Below are 14,347 nucleotides of genomic sequence, written 5' to 3'. Positions count from 1 at the left end.
GCCTTCTCTGGGCTCAGTGCCGAAGGGTCGTCATGGCCCCCCAAGCCGGGATGATGGCTCTCGGCATGCCGTGCCCAGACGGATGCTGTCGCAGATCCGGCGACAGAAACCTGCTTGCCCGTCCTCGTGGAGATCTGCTATATCCCTATAGGGCCTCTCGCGTGCTGCCCTCCTGTCTTCCCTTCCCTTCTCTCTTTCTGCCATCCCAGAGAGGTTTTTCCTTTGGTGTGCCAGGCCGTTAGGTTTCTCCTCACCTTCTTTTCCTTGTTCACTTCGTGACTGCTGGCCAGTGTAATTTTGTTGGTTTTCGATTCTCGAGCCCGCTGTTCTTCTCTCCTGACCCTTGACGACACCAGTTCCGCTCTGGTCTTTTTTTTTCTACTTGCCTATCTGCGAAGAATCACCAGCGTCTCGACGGCAAAGATGCACTTCACCACCAAGACGTTCGTTACCGTTCTCCTGGCGGCCGCGGCCCAGGAGGTGGCGGCTGCTCCCCAGCAAGAAACCTCCAAGACCTTCACCATCCAGACCGTCGGCGTCGATGGGCCAACCCAGGCCTCTAGCTCCAGCGAGGCGCTTCCGACCACCACCTCCAGCGACGCGGCCCCGACCATCAGCATCAGCAACCCTGCAGGCGCGCCGACACCCATCCCCCCGGAGGTCCTGTCCTCGATCCAGTCCAGCGCTGCTGCTGCCGCGTCGTCGGCGGCCGAGGCCAACGAGAGGGCCGCCCAGTCGGGCCTGAGGCCGCTCCCTGGGCTGCAGACCGCTGGCGACAGCGCCACCCTCCGGCCCCTCCCCGGCCTCGACACCGGCGTCGTCGCCCCGACCGAGACGGTCTCCGACGTGCTCGCCTCGTTGACCGACATCATCGCCCTGCCGCCGGCCACCGAGAGCGCGACGGTGAGCCTCCGGCCGCTTCCCGGCCTCAATCTTGGCGCGGGAGCGGGCGCGGGCGGCCAAGTGTCCCTTCTCCCGCTTCCTAGCCTTGATCCTAGCGCAGGCGTCGGCGCCGGCGGCCAAGTGTCCCTTGTCCCGCTTCCTGGCCTGTCCACCACCGCCGCCGACCTGCCCATCCTCGAAACCACCACCGTACGTGACCCAGGAAACCTAGCCAGCCTTTTGTGCATCGCTGACCTTTTCCATAGGCCGTTGAGAGCGTCGTCCCCACCGTTACGGCCAGCATCGGGTCCTTCACGCAGATCGTGGGCGGTGTCGTCGGCACCTTCACCCTCAGCACCTTCACCTCGGCCAACACCGCCGTGGTCTCGGCGACCTCGACGCTGGCGGACGCTGGCTCCTTCACTCCAATCGTGGGTGTCCCATCTGCCACCGCCGACCCCTCGAGCGAGGCTCCCGCTTCGCTCGTCGACCCTAGCGGCGATCTCGCCGTACCCAGTGTCACGGCTCCCGCTGACCAAGGCTCGGATGTTGCTCAGCCCACCGGCGGCCTGAACCCTCTTCCGGACGCCGGCGCCGGCGCCGGCGGCGACGCTACCCTGAGCCCCCTCCCGGGTCTGAACACCGACGTCGCGCCGACCGACTCGCTGCAGCCGCTCCCGACCGGCGACAGCACCGACTCCCTCGCTCCCCTGCCCACCGACGACAGCAACCTGGGCGAGTCGAGCACCTCGCTGCGCCCCCTCCCCGGCCTGACCGACGCCACGGGCGACGCGACGGCCTCGCTCCAGCCGCTGCCCACCGACAGCACCGCCACCGAGAGCCTCGACGCCTCCCTCACCACCACCGACGTGCCTCCGGCCACCGGCACGGGCCTCGTGTCTCTGCCGACCGATCTCAGCACGCTCACGACCGTCAGCAACGGCATCAGCCGGACGCTGACCACCGGCTCGTCCACCGCGACCACCGCGGCCGCCGCCACGAGCTCGGTGCCCCCGGTCCAGGCGGGCGCGGCCAGGATTGCCGGGTCCGGCCCGGGCAGCGTCGTGGTTGCTGCCGTGGCGGGCTTCGTCGGCGTGATCGGGTTTTTGATGATGTAAAAGGTATCCTGGGGTATTGAAATGGAAGGGGGATAACGGTGGCGGCGGTGATGTGGTAACAAGTGTGTCGCGAACATGCTACGATCTGGGTCGATCCATGAATAATACGGTGGAGTAAAACGGAGATGGCTGCCAGGACGCAGCGGGCATTGAACTTTTATTTTTCATTTATTTTCTTTCGATCCTTCACTGTTTTTAGGTTGAATGGACAGCCCTGAGGGCGATAGGTTTGGCGGGGTAGTTTGTATATACCTTTTTTCCTTTTTTTCTTTTTCAACATGCCCTACGGCCTTTGGAACTCTTGAGAGTGCACACAACATGCCAGCCCCCTATGTGGCCAGAAGAAACTGCGTCGCGGATGACGCTGGTATCTGTTTCTGCCGCGTGCTCTGTGAACCGTGACGGATGAGAGATGAGATGGGGAGGAATGTGGTTCTTGGCCGGGCCCTTGCACTTCTCTGGACCAAGCAATATCGGATGGCGTTGTTTCATGGCCCGTCATCGGAAAACTGCCGTGCCGAGAGATGTGAAACGCGAAACCACCCATGGCCAGATTCCACCGGGTTGTTTTACATACCGTTCAGGTACGTAGCACCCTGCGGTTTGGGAGGCGACAAGGTGGCATGGAACGGCCTGTTCGGAACTCCCTCAGCCATGAAAGACGATTCCGGTGAATAAGACGCCATGTGAGCAAATCGATCGCCTCGTTGAAGCCAGGATGCCTCTCAACCCCGAGGTGCGTTTCTGGGGGCCGGTTCGAAGAGGAAAGCAATGCAGAACCGGCTGCTTCTTCTACACGACGCTCTTCTTGAGAAAGGGGATAAGAAGCCAACAAACAAAACTCCGTACAATCCTCAAGGAATCGCCCTCCCAAACAAACAAAACAAACATTTCCAAAAAAGAATAATAATAATAATAAAGAAAAAAAAGAAACCCCCATAAACACTCGTCCCCCATCCCCCGCCTTAGTAGCCCGGCATCCCCATCTTGATATTGGTATACCGGCTCGCAGGATAGCTCAGCCAGTTTTGGGTCTGGTCCGGCAGTCCCATCCCCTTCTTCACCGCCGCCACGAGGCTTTCCTCCCCCGTCTTGTCCCCCGCCGCCTCCCAGAACACGGCGCCGCCCAGCCCCTTTTCCAGCAGGTAGTCCACCTTGCGCTTGGCGCTGGTCAGGGTGTCGTACGAGACCATGGTCCCCGTGCTCCCGGGCTTGGAGGTGGCCTTGGAGAAGCTGTAGGCCGCGCCGACCTCGGCGTCAAAGTGCTCGGTCGCCCCGGGCCTCGGCAGGTCCTTGTACAGCCAGATGCCCGGCTGGCCCGGGATCGAGCCGTCGCTGCCGATCCCCGCGTACGGATGGCCCGGCCCGGCCGTGCCCACAAACTGCCGCCCGTACAGCGGCAGGCCGAGCACGATCTTGCGCCGCGGCACGCCGCGCGCGATGTAGTCGTTGACGGCCCGCTCGGTGCTGAACTTGGTCGCCTCCGGGTTGCTCTTGCTCGGGAAGAGGTTGGCCTGGTGGCCCGACGTCGCGTCCCACGAGCCGGCGTAGTCGTACGTCATGATGTGCCAGGCGTCGAGAAAGGGGTCCATGGCGGTGAAGTTGAGGTGGTTGTAGTGCTGCGGGCCGGCCGGGGCCGCGATGGTCAGGAGGAAGTGGTAGTTGCTGGCGTGCTTGGCCGCGTACGAGTCGAGAGCGGCCCGGCAGGTTTGGAGGAGCAGCACGAAGTCTTTGGCTTGCTCGGCGTTGGTAGGGTATTCCCAGTCGATGTCGAGACCGTCCATACCCCAGTCTGAGGGGGGGGGGGGGGGGGGGTTAGCATGTTGGCGGAGGAGCTTTGCTTTTGGGAGATATGGGATGAGGACGAAGGAGGCTTCGCTTACCTTTGAGCAGCGTCACGGCCGTGTTGCAGAACCGCTCCCGGCTGGCCTTGGTGGCGGCTACGGGAGCGAATTTGGGTGAGTAGGTCCAGCCGCCGATGGAGAGCAGCGTCTTCATGCGGCGGTGCTTCTTCTTGAGGACGTACAGCTGCTTGACGCAGCCGTAGGCGTTGAGCCCGGGCTCGCTCCACGAGTCGCCGGGGTAGTGCTTGTCCGTGTCGGACCACGAGTCGGAAGATTTGCTGTTGAGGTTATCAGCACCTTGTGCGGCCAGTGTTGAGCTTGGTCCTGACGTTCTCGTCATCCAACTTACACTTCTCCATCCGGCCCAATGTCGGCAAAGGCGTAGAGAAGGTGCGTTACCTGATCCGCAGGAATCTGCTGCGGTTGCATGTTGGCTCCGTAGATGCTCCTGGGAAACGGTCAGCACCTTGTGATAGCCATCATGCAAACGCCGATGCATGGGCTAGGACGGACCAATTCGAATAGTAAAGAGCATTGCGGTATCCGGAGAAGCCCGTGGAATTTCCAGGCGGCGTAGTCGGCGTGCTTGATGGAGCGGATGAGGATACCAGCGATGCTGATGTACCACTCGGCCCCTGAGAGGATGTCGGCGTGGCCCAGACGCCGGGGAGCAGCGCGAGGGGCGCGGCGAGGTACGCGAGCGAGGATGTCACTACCATGATGGCTCCGAGAAAGAGTGAGAGAGAGAGAGAGAGAGACGGGAAGAAAGAGAGAACTAAAGAAACATCCACGCTTGAACAACCCGGCCCCCCTTGGGAGAACAAGACGGCGTAGGTAGGTCGGGAGGACGCAAGAGAGACAGCGCACGAGCTGATCCGCGACGAACAAGTCCTGGCTTCAAGGCTTATAAGCCGCTCTCAGCAGTCCGCGACGCGTTACCGGGCCGGTCTCGACGAGGAATGCATGCCAGGCACAGACCCAGCCGGTCGCGATCGCAGACATGGGGGATGGAATGAAGAGCCGGGCATGTCGCGCGCGCTCGAGGCCTGCTCCTCGTCGGCCTTGGCCGCGAGAAATGAGCACGCATTGTCGGCATAGCAGTTCTTTCTTGGTGGCAAAGCGCGCAGCACATGCTGTGTGTGTGTGTGTGTGTGGGGAAGAAACCGCAAGACCATAGGCTGTGTGGATATGTTCTAGATGTTGACAATACTGTCCATTTTTAGCCCGGGGAGTGGACGAGACATGTCATTCCACCGAGACTTCGGCGGGGCGAGGGCCTCCCCCCCTGGGACTCGGATCGAGGTCCGGATGGATCTATTGAAGGTGACCGCCAGCGTGGGATAGAACAGCTTGCTAGGAACAACAAAGATGTCAACCGAGCATTGGCCCGTACATGCCACCCAGGGCCGCGCCAGAGGCCCGGGATAGACAGCCGGAACAGGCAAGATCAGAGAGGAGGGCGATGGACGTGCTCCCGGGCCGACGCTCGAGATTCCCGATCGTCGATGTGGAACACTCCACCCATGCAGCGCCAGCAAGGGAGTCCTTCATGGCCAAGAAGACGGGGTGTTAATGTGATCAGCGCGTGGCGCTCATGAGGTGCGCAGCCCGCTATGAAACTTGACGTCGAGGCGCAAGCAGCTGTCCAGAGGCTCCAGGAGAGGATCTAGAAGGGTGGGTGGATGTGAAGAACTGAGCTGAGGTACACATGTCTGCAATGGGCTATCGGCCAGTACGCTGAGACGAGTCAACCGATCCCACGGGTACCTGCATCATCCATCGCAGATCCTGTACATTCCGTATTGGCTGTCCCGCGTGGTGCGTAGTGATGGCGGATCACTGTCTTTGTTTACCAACAATCACGGGTACCTGACTCGTACTCTATATCCCTTGTAAGCCTCCCACAAAACCAAGTCGCGCTGGGGTATCGCATGCACATCCCGGCCGCGAACGGGGGATACCTCGCCGCTTCCACATCCACTCAAAAAAAAAAAAAAAAGAAATCCTCAAGTCATCGCCTAGATGGTGGTCTTCTCGAGGTCCTTGGCCAGCTGGTCGACATCCTTGTCCTTGCGCTGCGCAACGGGCTCCTCCTGGGCCTTTTCCGCGTCCTTGATGAACTTCTCGGCCTTCTCCTCAACGTCCTCCTCCTCCTTCTCGGACTCTTCCTCCTCCGACTCTTCCTCCTCTTCCTCGGACTCCTCCTCCAGGTCGCTCAGGCTATCGAGGCCCCACTCGTCCTCGATGATGACGTCGCCGGCCTGCTCCTCCTTGCGCTTGTCGAAGAGCTCCTGGAGCTTGATGATGACGTCGTCCTCCTCCTGGAACTTGTTGCCGTTGAGCTCGAGCTTCCTGAGCACGGGCAGGGCCTCCTCGACGGCATCCGCCAGGGCCTTGATGCCCTTGATGGTGATCTCGTTGTACTGCAGGCGCAGGATCTTGAGCTTCTTGTTGTCGCCCTTGGCGAGCGCCTTGGCCAGGGCCAGGCCGCCCTTGGCGCCCAGCAGCGAGTCGCCCACGCCCAGCTCCACGAGCTCCGTCCAGCCGGGCGTCACCTTGGCCAGGGCCTTGGCGCCCAGAAGGGTGAAGGTGTTGTCTTGCAGGTCCAAGACCTCGAGGCGCGAGGCGTGGCGCAGGCCCTCGGTCAGCAGGTGCGAGATGCCCTCCTGGCGGATGCCGTTCTGCACCATCTTGACCTCGCGCACCTTGTTGTGCAGGCGGAACGCCTTGGCCCAGGCCTCCATGCTGCCGTTCTCGAGACGGTTGCGGCCGCAGATGACCGTCTCGAGATCGGGCACCGCCTGGCCGGCCTTGCGCGCCGCCTCCTTCTTGGCGTGCAGCTCCGAGAGCGCATCGGCGACGAGGATGCCGGCGTGCGGGCCGAGGCCGTTGTTGTTGAGGTAGAGGTGCTGGAGCGGTACGTGGGCCGAGAGGAAGGCGACCAGCGGGGCCTGGGTGTTCAGGCCGAACGCGTTGTCGTTGAGGTTGATGGTGGTGAGGTTGGGGAGGTTAAGGATGGAGGTGAGCAGCGACGACAGCGCTTCGGGGATCTCGCTGAGGAGGCGGCCGGTGAAGATGTCAGCGAGGTTGGCGACCTGGAGAGAGACAAGAAGGCCACGGTGGTCAGCGCATGCAGGTGGTGAACGTGACGCGCTCTCCCTTGTCAAGCCAAGAACCACTCACCCGCAACGTCTTCTTGGTCGCAAGCACCTCGCCGAGCAGCTTGCAGGCGCCGACCCCCAGGGTGTTGCCGAGCATGTGCACCTCCTCGACGTCGTCCATGGCGCGCAGATCGGCAATGTGAGCCTCGAGGTCCTCGGCCGTGTCCAGCTTGAGACCCCTCCCCTCGAGGGAGAAGATCTTGGTCGAGGGAGACATGGTGGTGGCGATGGAAATTAGGGAATCGGTACCTAGGTACGAGGTTTCGAGGCGGGAGGAGCAAGGTCTCGGGCACTTCGCGTCGGCGAGGGTTTGCAGAGACAAAGATGAAAAAAAAGTTTGGTTGGGCGCCTTGAGGAGCGGCGCGGTCGCCTTGGAACTAATAAAGTCTGCCTGTATTTACAGTACGTACCGTGTTATGGTGGGGGAGGGGTAACCCGAAACCGCGGGCAACAAAACGGGGCCCCCTGGAGTGGAGCTCTCCCCCCCGGCCCCCAGTTGGCGGACACTTGTCAGCACTCGCAGGGCCAAGCGCCAAGACATGGGCCTTGTCCTGACTTGTCCTGACGGACCACGGGTAACTAACGTTCTTGGAGATCGACCATCAAGGTGAGTTGGTGGTCACGACGCGCGAGGCGCTGAAAATCCCCAAAAAGACAGCCCGTCATCCACGGCTTTCCGTCAGCTCTTTTGATCACGGTCCAGCGTCCATGGCAGGGTCCCAGGAATCCATCTAAAACTCCCTACCCCCCCACGATCAGCCACAGCCTAACCACCGGGCCACCCCCAAACCAACTTCTCCATCCGCTCCGCGCTCTGTCCTCCGCAACGCTTGCAGCTGCACCACCGCGTCGCAGCGCCGCATCGAGACCCTCCATCCTTCCGAACCGCCGCATCCAATCTCATCATCCCCATATCCGCCACAATGGATTATCCAATGGACGATTCTCCGCTCTCGTCCATGGCGCCGTCCGAGGACGAGTACCCCGACGAGGCCACCGAGATCATGGACGAAGGACCGCCGCCGAAGCGCATCAAGGTCACCACCGGAGGCCGCTCCAACACGCCGTCGGCCCCTGTCCTTGACCCTCTCGCCGACCGCGATTCTCTGGCCGGCATGTCGGACGTGTCATCCGACACCGACGGAGACGTGCCCAGCTCGCCCGTCCACGCTCGCCCGGACGAAGATGACTTCCAGGAGCAAATCACCGTCTGCGCTTGGGAGGGATGCCACATCGGGGACCTGGGAAACATGGACAAGCTCGTCGACCACATCCACAGCGACCACATCGAGACGCGCCAAAAGAAGTACACGTGCGAGTGGGTTGGCTGCCCGAGAAAGAGCATGCCGCACGCCAGCGGATATGCTCTCAAAGCCCACATGCGGAGCCACACCCGGGAAAAGCCCTTCTACTGCTATCTACCCGGTAAGCCAGCGTCGCCGCAGGCTCCATCCAGCCCGTCGAGCGCCTCACCATCCGGAGCGATGCTAACCCGCCGCTCCGCACAGAATGCGACCGCGCCTTCACGCGCTCCGACGCGCTCGCCAAGCACATGCGCACCGTCCACGAGACCGAGGCCCTGCGCCCGTCCGACCCGGTGCCCAAGAGCATGCAGGGCTCCGTGACCAAGACCAAGAACCTCAAGATCATCATCAAGAACGCCAACTCCCACTCCGCCGCGCAAGACGACTCGGCATCCGGCGGCGGCGACGACGGCAGCGTGGGCGAGGATTCGCCGGGCGACATGTTCACGCCGCTGACCGAGGAGCAAGGCTTCACCTCGAGCGAGCTGGCCATGCCGCTCGAGCGGCTGGTCAAGCTGTGCCGGCTGCAGGTGCGGTGGGCCGAAGAGGAAGGGGAGCGTCTGCGGGCCGAATGCAAGCAGTGGGAGGAGCAGTACAAGCGCGAGTGGCTCGAGAAGGAGGTCCTGCTGGAGCAGGTGGTGCAGTCGGAGCAGGAGTGGCACAAGGAATACCGCCAGCGCCAACGGGCCAGCGAGAGCTTGCCGCGCAAGCCGATCGACCCGGCCGCCCTCGAGGCTTAGAAGGCGGACCGAGGGTTGAAGGAGGGCAACGGGCCGTGCGGGTGGCCTCAAGCTTGGGATCCGGCGTTGGCTTGGGAGCGGCATGATGCGAACAGGGGCGTTGGGAACGGGGCGTTGGGAACGGGGCGTTGGCTGACATTCTTCTACAAAGGCGTGCTGCTCTCTCGAGGAGAAGAGGGGGTGTAGCCGCATGATAATTCTCTCTTTTTCTTTCGCGGCCGGTCGGGATGGCTTCTACCATGGCGTTTTCGGGAATTGGAGCTGGGAGTCAAGGGAATAGAATAGGTATATCTCAATGAGCGCTCCCGGTTCCCGATTTGTGCACTCCGTCTGCCAAGGTCAAACGTAACGCAAAAGAAGAAAAAAAAGACCACTTGTCAGACAGACCGTGGCTCTCCCTCTCCCATCCCGTCGATCGACTCCTTGCTACCTACCTCCTTCAACACCCCCCGAACCTCAACCAACCAACCAACCTGCTACCTACCAACCAACCACCCCCAGAGCCCACGCTACCGCCTCTTCTTTTCCGCCGCGACGTTCTTAAAGGGCCAGCCGCTGACCGTCTTGTCCGCCCCCGTCCTCCGGCTCACCCGGCTCCCCGCCTCGCCCGCAAACAGCAGCACCCACAGCCCAAACACCGCCAGCAACCCCGACCCGGCGCTGCCGAGCGCGTACCCCGTCACCCGCCCGCCCGTCGCGCTGTACCGCGCCCACGCGTACGAGGCGGAGGCGGCGTGGTGGAGCGCCGTGACGAGCACCGCGGCTCGCGCCAGCGGGGTGGGGTCTGTCGTCGTCGTCGTTGTTGTTGATGACGACGACGACGACGTGGTGGTGGTGGCGGTGGTGGTTGTGGTAGAGGAGGGGATATGGGGGAGGGGGAGGATGCCGGAGAAAACGAGAAGGATCCCCGCGAGGGCGAGCTGGGAGAGGGCGAGCGAGCGGGCGTAGTACTTTTCGAGGAAGACGTCGATGTATTGTGCCGAGGGCAGGACGGGCGTGTCGATGCGGAGGAGGGTGCCGATGAGGGAGGGCCAGAGGAGGAGGGGCAGGGACTGGAGGGTGAGCCAGGAGAAGGTGGCAACGGTGTAGGCTGTGACGGACTGTGGTGGTTGTGGTGACGATGGTTCGAATTGTTGCTTGTCAGCCAAGGCGGGCTTGGAGGCAGGACCTAAGGCCGGAATCCAAGCGAGAGATGGGCCAGACTTACGTCCATGGTGTGTCCGTTTTTGTCGTGGTCTGTCGACCACCTAACAGGCCTCCTCCCAAGCGATTCACTGCCTTTTTGTGTTATACTGGCCGAAAGTCAAGCAACGCCTTCACAGGGCTTCGGTCGGTGGAATTCAAGCCAAACCGGTGTCGGAACTCCGTTCTCGATGGCTGGTGGTGCCTTACTATAGATGTGACGGGTCTCGGGAGAGGACCGTGAAGTGCGAATCTGCCTTTACGTCATTGGCCGTGATGGATGATTCAGGTACCGTTACATTACGTAAATTACGCTGCGAAGCATCCACCATTATCGGTGGGGCAACGATTCGATACAGCCAGGGAAAACCGCCACTACCCGGCCGACATCGCCCGCGGGCGAGTTCGATGCAATGGATTTCCAAGCAAGCCGCCAAACCGCAATCAGAAATTCTGCATCTCCGACAGACCATTTCCCCCCACGCAAACCATCTATACAGTAGACGACCTCCGAGCGGTTACTAGTATATATTCAAGCCTCGTCCGCAAAGTGACGCAGTAAAGGGGGCGCATTTGAATCCACCTGCGGATCTTGCAACCCACGAAATCATCGCGGGGTACCGAACCCCTTCCCCCTTCTCTCAGCGCCAGAGCCCCTCTATCAAGCCGACCCTTCACCAAGACGGCTCTAAACTAGGAGAGACGACACCTCGACCCCCCCCCCCCCACTCGCGCGGACAACCTGCGCCGACACCACCTCACGCAATGTCCGCCATCCTCTCCGTCGACGACCTTAACGATTTCATCTCGCCCGGAGTCGCCTGCATCAAACCGATCGAGACCCTTCCGGCAGAGCAGCCATCGCAACAACAACAAGCACCGCCGCCAGGCTCCGAAGCCCTCGAATTCGAAGTCATCCTCGACGGCCAACAGCCTACAACCGCTGCCAACGGAGCGAACGCGCCCGCAAATATCTCCCTGACCGACTGCCTCGCCTGCTCCGGCTGCGTCACCACCGCCGAGGCTGTGCTCGTCAGCCTGCAGAGCCACAGCGAGGTGTTGAGCGTATTAGATGGGGCGCCGCAGCTGCGGATAGCACCCCGCGCCGAGGGCGGCGGCTTCGCCGTGTCCGGGCTTGAGGACCCGGCTGCCAAGCTGCTGGTCGCGAGCGTCTCGCCGCAGACGCGAGCCAGCCTTGCGGCGGCGTGCGGGGGCGGCGTGACCGAGCAGCAGGCCGGGCGGATGCTCGAGCGGTTGCTTCTGGCGCCCGACGGGCTGCGGAAGGGCGGCGCGCACGGAAACGGCTTCACGTGGGTGCTGGACACCAACGCGGCGCGGGAGGCGTGCCTCGTGCTCGGGGCGGACGAGGTGCTGGGCGGCGGGTGCCAGGGCGCCAACAAGCCCGCGACACCGGTCCTCACGTCCTCGTGCCCCGGGTGGGTGTGCTACGCCGAGAAGACGCATCCGTACGTGCTGCCGCACCTGTCGCGGGTCAAGTCGCCGCAGGCGCTGACGGGCACGCTGGTCAAGACGGTGCTCAGCCGGGTGCTGGGCATCCCGCCGGGTCGGATATGGCACTTGGCCGTCATGCCGTGCTTCGACAAGAAGCTGGAGGCGAGCCGGGAGGAGCTGACAGATGCCGTGTGGGCGGGTGACGGCAAACCCGGCAAGGGCGTCCGGGACGTTGATTGTGTCATCACAAGCAAGGAGGTTCTGATGCTGGCCGCGTCGAGGGACTTGGACTTCTTTTCCCTGTCCCGGTCGGCACCCCCGCAGCCTCCGTTTCCGGACCCCGTCGTTCACCGGTTTCTGTTCCCCCCGCAGCGGCCGAGACAGCCGAGAAGCGCGGGCACGTCGGGCGGGAATCTGCATTACATCCTGCACGACGCCCAGTCAAGGCACCCCGGCTCCCAGATTCAAATAACGCGCGGCAGGAACGCGGACGTGGTCGAGTCGGCCGTGGTCAGCCTCTCGGGCGAGGTCGTTTTCAAGGCGGCCCGCTACTACGGCTTCCGCAACATCCAGAACCTCGTCCGAAAGTTGAAGCCGGCCAAGGCGCCTCGCATGCCCGGCGGCAAGCCGTTTGGCAGCGCGCGGAGGCCTGCCGGAAAATCGGCCGGCCTGGATTACGCCTATGTTGAGGTCATGGCGTGTCCCGGCGGCTGCACCAACGGGGGCGGCCAGATCAAGGTCGACGACCAGGTCATCGTTGACCGCAAGGCCTTTGGCGAGAAGCCCGGGCCCGATGAGCAGAGGGCCTGGCTGGCCGAGGTCGACGAGGCGTACTTCTCTGGCGAAGAGCCGGACTTGACGCATGATGCCAGCGACGGCGATTCGGATCATCTGATCGCCGGCATTTCTCCTTCGCGTATTCGTGATACCCTGGCGCATTGGGCGGATGTCACGGGCATAGAGCTGGACAAGCTGGCGTTCACGAGCTTCCGCGAGGTGGTGAGCGACGTCGGAAAGCACGTCAGCGACACGGAGCGCGTGGTGCAGTTAGCTAGCAAGATCGGCGGTGGGTGGTAGTCGCGGTCTTGTTGCCATTGTAGGATCGTTGCTAGAGAAGAAGAAAAAAACAAGCACAGTCAGCCTTGGGAGCCTCCGCGCCGGACGAGCCCGAAGCCTCTTCCCGTCCCGTCTGGGCCTCTCGGTGCACGTATGACCTGATCTTCCTCCCGTGGAGCATTTCCGCGGCCTCCCGGCTGGCCGGCTCGGTCGCCGCGCTTTTGCAAGGGGAAGCCCGGCTTGGGGGAATAGCCGGGGTCGAAGAGCTCCCTCGTGCCTCCTGGGGGTTGTTGCTGGTTCCCGTGCGATCGCCTGTCCTGCCGGCCGTTGTCTTGATCGCGCCCGCCCCGACCACGTCCTCGGCCGCGACCGCGATAGTTCTGGCGCCCTTCGGACCCACCGCCCGTGCCCGGCGTCCCCGTGCGCGGCGTCGACTGTCCCGAGGAGGGGCTCGAGTCGCCAAAGATCTTGGCTCGCGCCTCCTCGTACCGACGCTGCTTCTCCTCGAGCCGTCTCCGGATATCCTCGGCCGTTTCTTGCTTCTTGACCTGGCTGGCGCCGTCGTCGTCCTTGTCGTCGTCCAGCGTCAGCTGCTCGAGCCCGGTGGTCGGGTCGCGTTTTGCGAGGATCTGCGGCGTCGGCTTTCGGCTCAGGACCTTGACGGGAGGCTTAAAGGCGGTCGAAAAGGGGATCGGGTTGGTCGGGGGCAGGATGAACGGGGTTGGGTCGGCAGAGTCGCTGCGAGAGACACGTCAGACGGGGGCACGGCGGAGCGGAAGGGGAGAGCTGCCCACGTACGCAGACTCCCACAGCTTGCGTTGTTCCTCGGCATGCCTTGCGAGGCGCTCGGCGCGGGTCATGGGGGGCTCAGGCGGCGGCTGCGCCGGCGCCCTGGTCCGTTCCTTGGCTGCGAGGTCGGCCTTTGCCTCCCAGTCATCGTCATCCCAGGCATCGGGGATAGGGCCGTCCTTGGGCATTGTGTAGAGTTGGACGGCGGAACCGATCTTGGTGCTATGTCTCTGGCGACGTAACTGCAAAAGCGGCCTCGGCCTGTTGGGTTGTTTGTATTATCCAGCTGGGTTTCCAATTCCACACAGGGACGAGACGGGACGGGACGGGAGTGACGAAAGTTTCACAGGCGGCGTTCCTGGATGGAGGTTCGTGCTGAGACCCCACCTGGCGCCTCCCTGCTTGGGTAGGCCGGGTCGGGCTTGTGCTGTGGGGAGATCGCCACAAGGCAACCAATGGCTGTCCTGCTTGGGGTTTCTCGGCGCCCGTTGGGGCATCAGCTGGAGCTGGAGGCTGCGGCTGCCCTATATTATATAGTACCTACATAATACACCGTAGACCTAAACCTCCCTAACCTACCTTAGGTACCTACCTAGAAACGAGGGAAGCTGAGCCTTCTTTCTCTGGATCAGGTAGGCATCAGCCATCTGGGATGGTTCTTGACGTTTGAGCGCTTGATTTCCAGTCTTCTGTTTACGATTGCTTTCACTGCCCGACCTGGTAGGAATCCCTCATTGATTTTGTTCCGATTCAGCACCGCCCTGCCCAGCGTTCAACGTCCATCAGGTCCAGCTCGGCCCCAACGCCCCGCACCCCGTG

General features: G+C 62.5%; 7 protein-coding genes across 7 annotated transcripts; 3 read left to right on the top strand and 4 right to left on the bottom strand.

Moving 5' to 3' along the window:
- Positions 1-423: 423 nt before the first annotated feature.
- On the top strand, positions 424-2,000 carry VTJ83DRAFT_639 (uncharacterized protein; the record flags this gene model as incomplete). The annotated part of the gene is made up of 3 exons (XM_071013095.1): positions 424-1,092; positions 1,149-1,313; positions 1,440-2,000. 3 exons carry the CDS (start codon positions 424-426, stop codon positions 1,998-2,000), a joined length of 1,395 nt encoding a protein of 464 aa, XP_070869992.1.
- Positions 2,001-2,965: 965 nt separating this feature from the next.
- Positions 2,966-4,563, bottom strand: VTJ83DRAFT_638 (uncharacterized protein; the record flags this gene model as incomplete). The annotated part of the gene is made up of 4 exons (XM_071013084.1): positions 2,966-3,792; positions 3,884-4,122; positions 4,194-4,292; positions 4,358-4,563. The coding sequence occupies 4 exons, from the start codon at positions 4,561-4,563 to the stop codon at positions 2,966-2,968; spliced, it is 1,371 nt and encodes a 456-aa protein (XP_070869991.1).
- A 1,299-nt stretch (positions 4,564-5,862) lies between these two features.
- VTJ83DRAFT_637 (uncharacterized protein) lies at positions 5,863-7,222 on the bottom strand (the record flags this gene model as incomplete). Its single annotated transcript, XM_071013073.1, has 2 exons — positions 5,863-6,939; positions 7,028-7,222. 2 exons carry the CDS (start codon positions 7,220-7,222, stop codon positions 5,863-5,865), a joined length of 1,272 nt encoding a protein of 423 aa, XP_070869990.1.
- A 706-nt stretch (positions 7,223-7,928) lies between these two features.
- Positions 7,929-9,049, top strand: VTJ83DRAFT_636 (uncharacterized protein; the record flags this gene model as incomplete). The annotated part of the gene is made up of 2 exons (XM_071013062.1): positions 7,929-8,430; positions 8,514-9,049. 2 exons carry the CDS (start codon positions 7,929-7,931, stop codon positions 9,047-9,049), a joined length of 1,038 nt encoding a protein of 345 aa, XP_070869989.1.
- Positions 9,050-9,558: 509 nt separating this feature from the next.
- On the bottom strand, positions 9,559-10,262 carry VTJ83DRAFT_635 (uncharacterized protein; the record flags this gene model as incomplete). The annotated part of the gene is made up of 2 exons (XM_071013051.1): positions 9,559-10,149; positions 10,257-10,262. 2 exons carry the CDS (start codon positions 10,260-10,262, stop codon positions 9,559-9,561), a joined length of 597 nt encoding a protein of 198 aa, XP_070869988.1.
- A 734-nt stretch (positions 10,263-10,996) lies between these two features.
- On the top strand, positions 10,997-12,760 carry VTJ83DRAFT_634 (uncharacterized protein; the record flags this gene model as incomplete). Its single annotated transcript, XM_071013040.1, has 1 exon — positions 10,997-12,760. One exon carries the CDS (start codon positions 10,997-10,999, stop codon positions 12,758-12,760), a length of 1,764 nt encoding a protein of 587 aa, XP_070869987.1.
- Positions 12,761-12,819: 59 nt separating this feature from the next.
- Positions 12,820-13,716, bottom strand: VTJ83DRAFT_633 (uncharacterized protein; the record flags this gene model as incomplete). Its single annotated transcript, XM_071013029.1, has 2 exons — positions 12,820-13,477; positions 13,538-13,716. 2 exons carry the CDS (start codon positions 13,714-13,716, stop codon positions 12,820-12,822), a joined length of 837 nt encoding a protein of 278 aa, XP_070869986.1.
- Between the last annotated feature and the right edge of the window lie 631 nt (positions 13,717-14,347).

This window comes from Remersonia thermophila, chromosome 1, assembly GCF_042764415.1.
Source record: "Remersonia thermophila strain ATCC 22073 chromosome 1, whole genome shotgun sequence".
In the NCBI taxonomy this organism is placed as follows: domain Eukaryota; kingdom Fungi; phylum Ascomycota; class Sordariomycetes; order Sordariales; family Chaetomiaceae; genus Remersonia; species Remersonia thermophila.
Note: the sequence above shows the minus strand (reverse complement) of the source record. Positions and strands in the feature narration are given on the sequence as shown.